Source organism: Benincasa hispida, chromosome 4 (assembly GCF_009727055.1).
Source record: "Benincasa hispida cultivar B227 chromosome 4, ASM972705v1, whole genome shotgun sequence".
Lineage (NCBI taxonomy): Eukaryota > Viridiplantae > Streptophyta > Magnoliopsida > Cucurbitales > Cucurbitaceae > Benincasa > Benincasa hispida.
In genome coordinates, this window is record NC_052352.1 from 2,154,188 (window position 1) to 2,167,845 (window position 13,658).

A 13,658-nucleotide genomic window follows, 5' to 3' on the forward strand; every position below is an offset into this window, starting at 1 on the left:
TCAATCTCGTCGTTGACGACTTTCTTGAAGAGCTAGAGCTTTGGGATCTGTACCCAAGAACTTGGAACCCAAGTCCGCTAATGTTTTCAAGATGGAAGAATTAGCTACTCTCCAAGACTGCGGCAATTCTTCATAGAGAAAAAAGACAATGTAAACTACCACAGAAATTATGGAGACACTGGCAGTGATGGCAAAAAGTACCCAAAAACTGTCGATAGTGAGACGGGTGGAAGATAATTCAGCAGCTTCCGAACTCGAACATTCTTTCACCTTCTTGAACCATGTGTTTTCGATTTCCCTTATTCTATCGTCCTCTGTTACCTTCAAAATGGCTCTTGAAATATCAGGTACTAACGGCGATCCTATCGGAAAACCCTGCCCAAAAAAACATGGTATTTCTAGGATGATTTGTAATAAAAAAAAAAAAAAAAACAAACAAACGAAGAGAACGAAAGATGAAAACAAAATAAAAATATTGCATGAAGGATAAGTGAAAACGGTACAAGTATTTACGAGAAAAATAAAAACTAACCACTAATTAACTAACTATATACCACTAACACACAAAATTCTCCTCCATCAATCTCACTAAGCCACTAGGCCACTTCTCTCCAATTTAGGTAGTATTATCCTAAATAAAAGTCATTAACTTTCATTAAAGAAAAAAAAGCTAATTTAATTACCCTACACTTCCAAATTAAGTTTTCACTAATTTTCAACATAATTGTCAGAAATGGTCCTCCACGTTTTTCATTCTTTATAAATAGGTCTCTCGGCATCCAACTGGCTGAGATACACCATGATGAACCATTAAAACAATTGGCCAAAATGGATGATATTTGTGAAAGTTGGAAAACATTCAATACTATTTTTAACAATTTCTCGATATTTTAAAGTCATTTTTAATGACTAGATCATGTATGTATTTCGCAAAATTCAATCCGTAAATTTGAGAGTGTCAACTAGTATTAAATATGAGTGATATTTTGGAACTTTCATTAAGAATTTGCGAGTGACATCTTTCTCAAATCTATCTTTTAAATTACCTCCAACTGTAAAACGTTATCCCAACACATGGCTGATTTGGTAAGAGAGAGTAGAAAGAGAGGAGATATAACTTACAAAACCAAATCCATCGGCTTTGTAGGTGGGTTCTGTAATAGTATATTGAGAGCAATATTTGGCAAGAAACAACTTAATATAAGGGATTTCATCCACAGCCGCAGAAATTCCTCCATTGTTGCTTCCTTTGAGAAAAAGTTCATGCATTTGTTCTGCAGATTGATAAGTTTTTAGTTGGAAATCATGGAACTTCAACGACTTAAGAATCTCGTACACGAAAGAACCTCCTTGATACCCAACATTCTCTCCATTTTTAAGAAGCTGATTGATATCAGTTACCGTGGGTTTGAGCTCTTGAACCGTCAAAAGTGAAGCCAAACTTGCAGTGTAACTTTGTGTAATGATGAGAACCACAAACAACCATATTATCACCACAAATTTGGTCCAATTATTGTATGTACGCTCTCCTAAAAATTTATAAGATTATCCAAAACGATGGATTATAGTAAATTTAGTTATATCAATACTGTTAGAAAATCGACAACCAATGATAAACAGAAAATGTAAATATAGAGAACCAATACATAGATTTACATTGTTCGTATAGTGTGTTAGCTACGTTCACTTTCACAGGAAGAATGCAATTTATTATTAGAAAGAAAATTTTAGATTCGAGAATCAGAGGCATCATTAGGGTTAGAAAGTTTATATAGTGCGCTATTCTACCGAATGTAGAAACATAGTGTCAAACAAATCAATTATTGTTTCGTGGAATGATCACTTGTCACACCCTACCCCAAATTATTTTACTCTATTTTATCTTCCCAATCATATCTTTATCCAATGTATTTTATCTACCAGTAAATCATTGACTTTCAATTTCTCCTATATCCAAAAATATTTGCCACCATGACTAATGATGCTCCTACAATGCTTTGCACATAATATCCATTTACCACTCATGTCTTGCATAATCTTATTGTTTTGATACTAAAATATCACACCACATGTGACATAACACCTTTTGTATGTACATTTAGCTAGACATTTAAGTGATTGTTGATGTGTTCTATGTTGTAATGTAAATGATAAGTTCATGAAAGAACGAGAAAAGTTAAATCTAAAGATAAGAAAAGTTTTAATAGTAGATTCCGTTGCACACCCGAGGTCAATCGTCTCACATCTCGTCTTGAGTTTGGTAGGGTAATCTAGGGCGAGGTGTGACACCATTGCCTTGAAAGCAATTGTAGCATAACCTTGGTGTTAAACATCTCACCTCGATTGTTCCCTAAGGTTAATATATCATTCTTGACAGATGAGCACTTGTGGGAAAAGAGTTGGAAATAAGAAAAAACTTCACTCAAAGAAAATCAAAGAGATGAAAACAAAGAGAAGAAGAAATTCGTATATATCCAAACAAAAATCTTTGTCTTCTAGGAAACTCGAAAAATAGTTCAAGTAATTTTAAATCTATAATAGTCAAATAGTTTTAAAATATTAGATCTACTGTCAAACGATTTTAAAATATTAGATTTATAACCGTCAAATGGTTACAAGATCTGTAACCATCGAAACATCTTTTAGATTGTAACGTTAAAATGATCATAAAATTAAAGAAAGAAGTCATTCTAATGGCAAGTCATTCCCAATAAACAACATAAATATGAATACAACTTAAGGTTAGGGGGTGTTTCCCTCAAATCCTACCAAAAAGACTTGTTTGGTTTGTTTGGAGTGCTAATTAATAATTTTAAGAAATTCCAACAAACATTTTATCAAAAAAGGTTAGAGATGGATTACTTACGATGGGCGAAAACCATAGTGGAAAAAGAGTACCAAAGGCTGTTACAAATTTGATCAAGAACACGTCCATGAAAGTCCTCGTTGACTCGATGTTCAAGTATCCAAATAATAACGGCCACGAACACAAAGGAGCTACCTATAAGAGCCCATAACTTCCAAGTAAGAGGCTTCAAGAAAACCCACGCATTGGTGTTCTTGTTTCTCTTCATCGGCACGACCGTGGCTACGCCGGATTCTGTGAATGGCAATGTATAGTCTATGTACTCAGACCTATTGGCTCGGATCGTTATGTCACCCACAATAGCATCAAACTTCTGATCAAAGTCATTTAAGATATTAAAAAATGAACTTAGGTGCAACTTAGATTGTACATTAATAAAAATTTGTCAGGAGACAAATATTTTTTTTAAAAAAAAATTGGACTATTTTTATTTTTTTACATGAGAAAAGGAGATACATGGAGATCGCACCTAATCATGGTCCTATTAACAATGCCTTCATTCAAAGAAAATTAAACTTTTTATGCCCACAACTAATGACATCTTTGAAAGTAATTTAAAAATAGTTAAACACTTAATTTGTTATTTTCAATATCATTCAAAAAAATCTTTTTATTCATTTAGAATGTATTTAAAATTGTAAAATTAAACATTGAACTGAAATTTAGTTTTTGATTTCAAAATTATGTTTTTTTCTTTTTTTCAAATTTTTTAACTTCATAGAAATATGTTTATAAGCTTGCGTGCGCGCGCATATATATATATATATATATATAAATCAAATCCCGATTTCATAACAGATTGAAAGTATATATTCACAAAATATGTATAGGGAAAATCAAAAGTTTGATACTAACCCCAAGGAAGAGCTGATGAGTCAAGTCATTGTAACTACCACCAGGGTGTGCATTAGATTTGTCAGTAGGAATAAACTCATAAGTAATAGCATAAGGTAAAGCTTCAATCACAGCCTTAAACACATCAATGCAATATCCTTCTACATCAATTGTTGCATTTGTTTTTGGATCACGAATCACATTTACAAACTCCCAAAATCCATCCTTTACTGGAACCCCAACTCTTAATTTCTTCCCACTCGTCGGAATCTCCCACCCTTTCGGCGCTTTCTCTATATCTCCTGGCCAGATGATCGGTCTCAATCCATTTGAGTACCGTAGATTCGTCGTCAGCCCAGTTTTTGGCGACCAAAACCCGACGTTCCTTTTATTGTTACCAACCACGTTCATTATCTCGAATACGAAAGATTGTAATTGGCCATTGACGAGATTGAACTCACCAGCTAACCCTCTAAACCTAACATTTGACAATGCATCTCGCAACTTGGCGCCATTTTGATTGACGCCGAGGTTGTGGAGATAGTTTGATGGACACTTCATTTTCATGTTCGTAAAAGTAATATTATTGGGCTTGCTATATCGAAGATTGTCGATACCGGCCTTCTCAACCGCGATGGCTAGTGCCCAAGCTGCATCATAAGCCCATAACCCAAACACATTCAGCTCAGGAATTTCCTCTATGGTTGGATAGTAGCTTAAAAATCTCCTCTGCCAACTACGTTTAAAGGATTCAAGGCGTTTGATTCTTGGGACATAAGTTCTTAATCCCAAAACTCCTTGCATTGATTGATCAAGAATTGAGGGTTCTATTGAATCAAACTCATTTGTGATAGCATTCATCATTATCCAAACGTAGCCTCGACCCATCATTCCCTTCTTTCTCGCCATGGTGAAGAGTCTTGAAGCAAGGTCAGGTAACATGTGCACCACAAACACTCTAGTTTGCATTGTCATTAAATTGGAAAGTTTCAGGTCGATCTCGTCATCAGTGGCGGTGGGAGAGATGAGGCTTTGGTATGGCACGTTTGCATCTACATCTTGTAGAGCACCGACAAGGTAAGGGATGATACCGTCGCCAAACTCGTCATCGACGTAGATTGGGACAACTTGTCGCCATTTAAAGGTCTTTATGATTGCTGCAATGGCTTTCACCTGAAAGGAATCAGCTTGGGCAACTCGAAAGAAGAAAGAGCTGCGATGGGATGTGAGAGAAGGTCGTGTCGCTGAAAATGAGATGATCGGAACTTGTGCTTTGTCTCCAACGTCGATTATGAAACTTGCTTGCATCGAAGTTGTTGGACCTATAATGCTTTGTACTTCCTCTTTCTTTATCAAATCTAAAGCTATTGTTCAATACATTCATTCATTTAGGTAGTTTACAAAATTTTTATTTATTTATTTATTTTTTGAAAAAGATATGTAACGTGATATCTCAACTATATCAACACAACTTTTATTATTCAAGGATGTTACATCATTTTTTTTTTGACCAATTGCATTTTTAGCTCCTAAGTTTTGGAGGATAGATAATTTCAAAATCATGAAATCATGATTTTAAGTTTAGAAAAGAATTCAATTTAGTTAATAGAAGAAGGGTAAGAAAATCATATGACTACCGTGATCATCACTATCCTTGCCATTCTCCTTTTAATTTTAGTAAACTTCTACGATGGAACTATTCCTAATAGTATTTTGTCATTGATAGATGTCAGATTTAGTTACGATTAGAAAAAATTCCACCTTTATCCTTAGATCCCTTATTCCTTCAATTGGAAGTATTGATCCAATTCAAGAAAATTATGTTTCGTATATCAGTGATCAACTTCTATTGGTGATAGAAGTCATATATTAGTAATATCGTTAAAGTATATTATTGGTGGAAGTCTATCATTGAAGAACAATTTAAAGTGCCCTGAGAGGCAACTTAATAATTCTAACATTTTTACAAACTAATTTTCTATATTTGCAAGCTACTTTAGAATTTGCCATATTTTTGCCTTGTTTTTCTAGTTGTATAAGAGAAAATATTTAAGTATTGTCTAGGTTGTACCTTTGTACATCCCAGACAACTATCCAATTAAAACTTGCCATGTGTCAATTTAAAAAAAAAATATTTATTATTTTGATATTTTGTGTGTAAAATGTTCATAGGATTAGGTTTAAACTAGCTAGATTTCACCTAATAGTTTCTCTTGTGAAAAAAAAAAAAAAAGAAAGAAAGAAAGAAAAAAACTAAATTTAAATTTTTATATGACTTGTTTTTAAATCAGGCATTTGAATTTTAGATAAACCCAACACGTTAGTTATTTTATCTAGTAACACAAGTACTAATCAAGAAAGGATAAACAAAATATGTGATCACAAACAAACCTGCGACAGCTGCACCAACAACTGTGCCATTTGAGTCAATGGTGTTGAGAATTACTCTTGTCTTGTAATGACTCCGAGAAGAATAGAAATCAACGAGAGCCATTGAAATACAACTCAGACCCATCTTTCCAAAAGTAAAATTAAAATCCAAAACCACACCTACCTTCACTTTCGCTGTTGCCGCTGTCGCCTCCTCCTTTTCTGCCATCGCCACAGCCAGTAATATATTAAGGAGGACAACGAGCACCAACACCCTAAAACCATCTCTCAAACCCTTATGTTTCCCCATATTATCGTTTAATTTTTATCATTCCACAGTATTAATACATTGGTGGATGAACTATGTATTTATACAACTGAATTTCAAGAAAGTGGGAGGAAGAAACTAGTTGAAATATTCCTAACTATTTACATTAGTATGATCAATATAAAGAGAGAGAAAAAAAAAAGAAAAAAGAAAGAAACAATATCATGTATGATATGGTACGAAGAGATTAGTTAATGTGTAATATTGATCATACCAAATCAAACTCACTTTGTTTCTCACCATAAGAATATATATATATATATATTTAATGATGGATCAGAAGTTTCTTTGCACCACTTAATTATAAATGGAGAAATTTGTTCAGAAAAAAAAAAAAAAAGAAAAGAATGGAGAATTAAATATTAATGATAAGGTTGAATTTTTAATTTTAATTTTATTTATATTTATGTCACATTTTTGTTGGAAAGTTTTGAACATCTAACATCTTGGTTGAAATAGAAATGATAATATATAACTTCACTAATTGATCTATATCATTCAGTTTATTAACATAGCTATCACACTTTCAAAAACATGTGTCGAAGTAATTTACATATTTGAGAATAATACATTGATCAAAGAGTTATAATCATCCTCTTTATCATGACTTCCATTTCCAAATTTGTACAATTCAATAGCATGAAGAAAATATTGATGCACAAAAAATGGACCTCAACCATACAATATTACTAGACATTGACATTTTAAGATAACAAAAAATAATATAATGATGATGAGTTTCTAATTATACATCACCACAAGATTAACATTGAGAAAAGTCTAAGCCATAGCAATTAGTAAGCCTTTCTTTATCTGAAAATGATACTTTATTAGTCGTATGTGAGAAACATATCGAAAAAGAACAATAGAAGACAAAAATTTTAAGTTTCTCACCAAATTATGGTCTTACTCCCATAAGATTTCTTCTCTTTTTTTCTTGTTTGTGTTTGAACTATAAAAATGTAATGGAATGAATTAGAGGGGAGAATGTGTTTGATCTTTCGAAAACTTTGACTTAATCTTGAGCTTAGATTATTAGCAACTTGGGAAAGATTTGATAAAGTCTTTGGTCTTTATTAATACAAGTCTATAGTGGATGACGAGTACATTAGTATTATTATTATTATTATTTTTTAAACAATAGAACTTCATTAATATCAAATTTCATTTTTCTTTATTAAATTATGCAAGAAATCGCTTTCTTTCTCTTCCGATTTTGATTGAAGAATTAAATTCACTACTGAATTAAGAAAAAATAATGTAACTCTCAGGTTGACATTTAATTGTCTCGACATTCCCTGCGAAAAACTACTTCTAAAAGTCGAACACTATCCGCACAAACCAACACATATTCTTTTCAACATACTTTCTTCTCACTCATATGTTTCTTAGTAAATTTTATTGAAGTCATCGAATATAGAATTGCTCCAAGCTAAGTGCATCTAACTTTGAAGTTTTTATGATTGATTCGCCGATGACTTTGTTGCATCGAATTTACAAGTGTGAACCTTTTTTAACTTCGATCAGCAACATCGAGACCCATGAGGACAGAAACCCATGGCTTGCAAACGGCCTCATGACCCATTTGAATAGTTGCAAGTTCCCTTTTGCAACAATGGCACTTTTCGTGGTAGTTCGACGACATTTGGTGGTGACCTACACAGGCCACACTCAAACAACTTCAGATGTACCATAGCCACAATGTTTCGAGTTAGATGTGTTCACCAACGACATTATAGACGCTACCCAGAACTTGAATGACTTCAAATATTTAGTTTACCCATAATATTTAAGCAAGGTAATCTTCAGTCTTTTTTTTTTTTTTTTTTTTTTTTTTTCTTATGATTCTTCTCTTTTCTATGTATACGAGAGAGATGAATTACATGTATGAGTTAAAATTTTAAAAAAAAAAATGTATAAAAAGAGGCGTTGGATTTATCTTCCACAAGAAACGCACCCATTTTGTAATTGTTTACTATTGAAAAAGACTTACGTTTATGATTTATTGGTTTAGCATTTAATTGCGTTTGAAGAAATTTATGTTTATATGAAATTTTAGTTATAATGACTTATTTATTGTTTAGAATGCGATCAAAGTCGCACATTAGTTAGATAAGGGAGAATTATGGGTATATAAGTGAGGACAACTATCTTCATTGGTATGAAGCCTTTTGGAATGACACCAAAAGCAAAGTCATGAGGGGTTATGCCTAAATTGGACAATATCATACCGTTGTGGAAATAGTCGGAGGGTCGTTGTCCCTAACAAGTGGTATCAGGGCCATGTCCCTAACTTAACCTTACCGGTAAAATCTTTAAGTGCTGAATAAAGATGTATAGTGGAGCCTTGGAAGTAGTCATGGTTTGATCCATTGTTGAACTCTATTAGATAGACGGTGTGCTCAGGTGAAGAAGAGCTAGTCTAGATAAGAGTGTGGATGGATGACTAGTTGAGGAGAGACTCATGGTAAAGTCACGAAGATTTATGGCCAAAATAGAAAATATCATACCATTGTAAAATAGTTTGAGGGCGGTTATCCCTATCATTTGGAGCTTATGAATGGTAAGATTCAGAAATCCCTTGAATGTAGCTATGGTTGGCAAAAGTTTGAAGTAATTTGACCAGAAATGAAAATAGGCAAAAGTGTTTTTAAAAGACAATTTCCGAAATAAATTTAAAGTCACCAACAACAAGACTTTCATCTCAACATTCTTTAACTTGCTTTTAAGCATAGAAATTTGTTATTGGTCGTCAACTCATATGAATTGAAAATTAATAGCATTATTCATGTCTTAATTTGAAAGTAAAACCAATTAATTAATTACTAAATAATCTTTATAAACTTTGTGACTTACAAAAATATATGTAAAATTAACATCAATTTTTTTAATCCTGGCTCGTGAGATAGAAAATTCGAGAACCTTATTCTAATAAATATTCATTTATAGAATACTATTTAAAAATATAAAAAATATTTCAAGTTTTAGAACCTATCAATGATTGATACTGCTAGACACTAATAAACTTTTATTAGTGTCTATAAATATCACTGATAGATATCGATAGAAGTCTATCAATGTCTATTAATTTATCATAGATAAATTATGAAATTTTTTTTATATTTTATAAATATTTTGATTCATGTTTCTATATTTAAAGAAAATGACTTGTGAGATGAGAAAATGAACGAAAAATTAAACCGATATCTGGAAAGAAATAAAAAATATAATTAAAAAAGATTGAAAATTAAATTAGTGAAAGACTCATCATAGCTTATCTAATATTTTTGTTGACTAGACTAATATTAAATCTCAGTCGTTAATCTGGACATTAGTACAAATGATACATAAATTAATATATTTTGGGAGAAGATTCCAAGAAAGGGGTGCATTTGTGTCATAAAAAAAAAGAAAAAAAGGTGTGCATCATTTGCTTCCTCTATTATTCAATTATTATTATTATTTAAAATGTGAGAAGATTTTAGCATTGCATATTTAGCTATGCTCATTGCTCCATTATTGAAATCTAGGAAAAGTTTAAATAGTTGAACAAACCCAAACCCAAACCCAAACCCAAAACCAAAAAATAGGAAATTGAAAATCGAAAAATCTCATTGTTGATTACAATTTTTATCTAATTGCAAACTGACACGTTATTAGTTTAAGGGTGTATTTAGTTTAATTTTTCAAGTGCTTAATTTTTAATTAGATAAAAAGCATGCAAATCCAATTGGCATAATAACATTAAGTTATAAGACAAAGTTAAGTTGAATATCTAACAAGAAAAGTCGTGATTAAATATTTATATGATATCTTCTAGGTTGATTAGAGCAATATTCACAATTATTAACAAGAGTTTACAAGCTAACCCAACCTTTTGCTTATTAAGGATTGAACCACAATTACAGGTCACATATTGCAATTCAATCCCTAACTATGTATTTCATAACCATAACAGGTGTATCTAGCAATTCGCAAGATAAGAAATCATGATCCACTAAATTTGAAATATAAATCAACAACAAATAATAGCCAAATTCAAAGTCTCAAAAGTCTATTGAAAAAGGGAAAAAATCCTAAGAACCCATACTAGAACGAGTACCTAGCCAACAATCGACAACAGAATCAATGGAAACATGCTTTCGATCATCAAAACTATCCTTAGGGGAGAAAGGGATAATAAAATTGCTCAGAATAGTAGCTGGCGGAAGAATGGTTGATGGAATGAAAAACCTAAATCAGCTGATTCCTTTTTATAATAATTGAACTGGCATTGCGATGCTAGGTGTAAACAAAACCTTGGGTGATAGTGCATCCTTGCAATGTCACCTCGACACCAATGCGCATTTGCATGCATCCATCCTTGTAGCGTCATGACGCTTAATAAATTTCAGCAAAAAGTATCTCTTAGGAAAATGCGTTGTGCTCGGTGCGTAGCAGGGCCGCTGCACCATGCTTTAGGTGGCATTTTTGTGACTTCAACTATCTTTCTCATTTGATGCATTTGACTTCTATTTTAGTCCGTTTTCACTTAATTTCATCACTAACGTCCGAATCTACCTCTCAAGTGTCCGATCCCTATTAAAATCATGAGATAAACACATAAAATCTAGGAACAACCTTGAATTAAGTAGAGTAAGATAGCACATTTTTTATGCTATCAATGTATTGTAAGTATTAATCACACCCAACATATGAATTACTATAGGTCAAACTCACAATTATTCTTTGAAATTCCTATAAGTGAGTCATTGAAAATGGTACACACTATTAATATAGTGTAGGTATCAACTATCCATTATCTCTTTAACTTGTATACCCTTAGAAAATCTCCTCTCATTCATACTTGATCTTGATTCATTCATGTAGTCGTCGGTGGAATTCTTCACTTAATTTTCAGACTAAATAATTTAATCATTCCTACCTAATTTTACAGTAGTGGTAGCAAGAGTCAAACTCAGGGAACCGAAGAATTACCAAATTAAATGGTTTACCATTCTAAGTAACTGAAAAAGGGTGGTGTAAGTGTAACATCCCAAGTTTTTAGGTAAATTTAGTTTGGATTTAATTATTGGATGAGAAAGCTTGATTTAAACTGGAAGTGATAAAAAGAATTTGGAAATTTTGATTTAATTTAAGTGGGAGTTCGGATTTTTTTTTTTTATTTTTTTGAAGATTTGGAATATTTTGGGATTGAAATTTAAAGTTGGTGGATTTAAATCTTTTTTGGAGAAAGTTAAATTATCTGAGTTTATTTGAGAGATTTAAGTTTGATGTGATGGAGGAAAAGGATTGAATGTCTGTATATAAATACATATGAAAAGGAAAAAGGTTTTTTTTTAATATATATATAAAGAATGAAAAAAATATTATATTAAAGGTAACCTCGTAAAGCATGCACAACCTCTTCCTTCACCTTCCCTTCTTCTTCGTGAGCCAGCATTTGGCTGCCGCTTTCGGCACACTACCAACCTCGTTTTTCAGCCAATTAGAGCATGTTGAAAAACATTTATTATTCAGTGCAACATTGTATTAGCTGATTTTTAAGCACACATATAAATCATTTTTTTCTTCCTCAATATTATATTACTGTTGGGGTTGATGCCCTAAATCTCATAAGGTCCTATAGATTGTAATTGTATTATACAAATATTTTATTTATGTAATAAAATATGTAATGTTTTATTTCGAAATTAGTTGCATTAACCACAAACCAATAAACTAACATCCAAGGTGATCTTGTAGCCTAAATATGTATGTAGAAACATATAAATGGATCATGTTTAAGTGATAACCTAAATTATCTATAGTAGATGGATAAGGCTAGATACTTTATCCTGGTGATACTACGAGTATGGTCCACTTTGTAAATGTTACAATTGTTGTAAAATGCTACAAATGATCTGATCCTGATCATTTATGTGGAAACATGTGGCGGAGATATTCTATACAAAAGAGTTTTTTTTAAGACCAGACCACGAAATGTTTAGTCTCATTATATAACGTCATTCATAATAGAGACTTTCATTTCACCAGGATGACCATAGATAACATGACCTGAATCCTGACTGAGTTGTGAACTCTTGCCTATGAAGATGGTCCTTTGATTTGTATGGGTGAGAGTGACCAGATTGTCGACTCAACAAGCCTACCATTTGAGGATTCATCTGATTGGGGAGCTGAGAACACAGCTACACAATAAGGAATTCACTCATTCCCCAATGTCAGGGTAAGTAGATAAATTGCTTCCTTAAGAATTAATTTCAAGGCTTGAACAATGTGGCGTCACATCCTCTCCTGGCCTGAGAGGGCTTTGGTCATAGTTGGACTATGATTTATTGTTCATTAAAGGGATTAGTGATACTTAAGGAGTTAGATGCAACTACAAGGGCAAAATGATAATTTTGACCCAGTTGTACTTATGAGAAATTTGTGAAGAGTCATCAAACTGTTGACTAGTTATATCCAATGGACACACAAATATATCTGTAGTACAAAGAGTGCAGTTGTCGGTCTTTAGTGGAGTGCCTGACAGTTAATAGATGGTGAATAATTTAATTAATTATTCACGTACTGTTGGAGCATCAAGTTATAGGTCCATTAGGTCCTCTCTGTAGCCCAACGGGAATTAATGAGAATCAATTTTTGGATTAATTTGAATTGCTCAAATTAATTGAGGGAATTAATTATATGATATAATTAATTTAATCTAATTATATATGATATAATTACTATAACGTATGTGATACATTGTAATATAAAGTTTATTTGAGAGGAAATAAATATTTGAATATGATTTTAATATTAATTATATGAATTTGATTCACATAATTAAATTTATTATGAATGGGATTTATATTAAATGTCATTGGTGAGAGAATAGAAACTATAGGTTATATTGTATTTGATACAATATAGAAATTATAGGTTATGTGTTATATTTGATATAACATATAGTTTAATATATATTATATGATAAGGTAGTTATCGTATAAATATATATATATTAAATTTATTTATGAAAATAAATTCATATTAATTTATTTTTAAAAATCATTTTGAGAGGGAGTTGTAACTCCCTCCCCTTCTTTTCTCTCGAAAACATGGTAGTGGGGAAGAGAAAATAAGTTATTCTTTCTTCCTGGTGTGATTTCACAAGAGGTGATACACAAAAATATTATGAGATAATTTGAATCACTTCCTCTCATATCTATCTAAATTCATCTCTTTCAAAATAGCCAGAGCTCACAAAACTTCTAG

The 13,658-nt window shown here is 32.0% G+C and overlaps 1 protein-coding gene across 1 annotated transcript; it reads right to left on the reverse strand.

Annotated features, from left to right (window-relative positions):
* On the reverse strand, positions 1-6,380 carry LOC120075465 (glutamate receptor 2.5-like). The gene is made up of 5 exons (XM_039028880.1): positions 6,092-6,380; positions 3,722-5,064; positions 2,867-3,179; positions 1,123-1,529; positions 1-375 (listed from the first exon to the last, which is right to left on the reverse strand). The coding sequence occupies exons 1-5, from the start codon at positions 6,378-6,380 to the stop codon at positions 1-3; spliced, it is 2,727 nt and encodes a 908-aa protein (XP_038884808.1).
* Between the last annotated feature and the right edge of the window lie 7,278 nt (positions 6,381-13,658).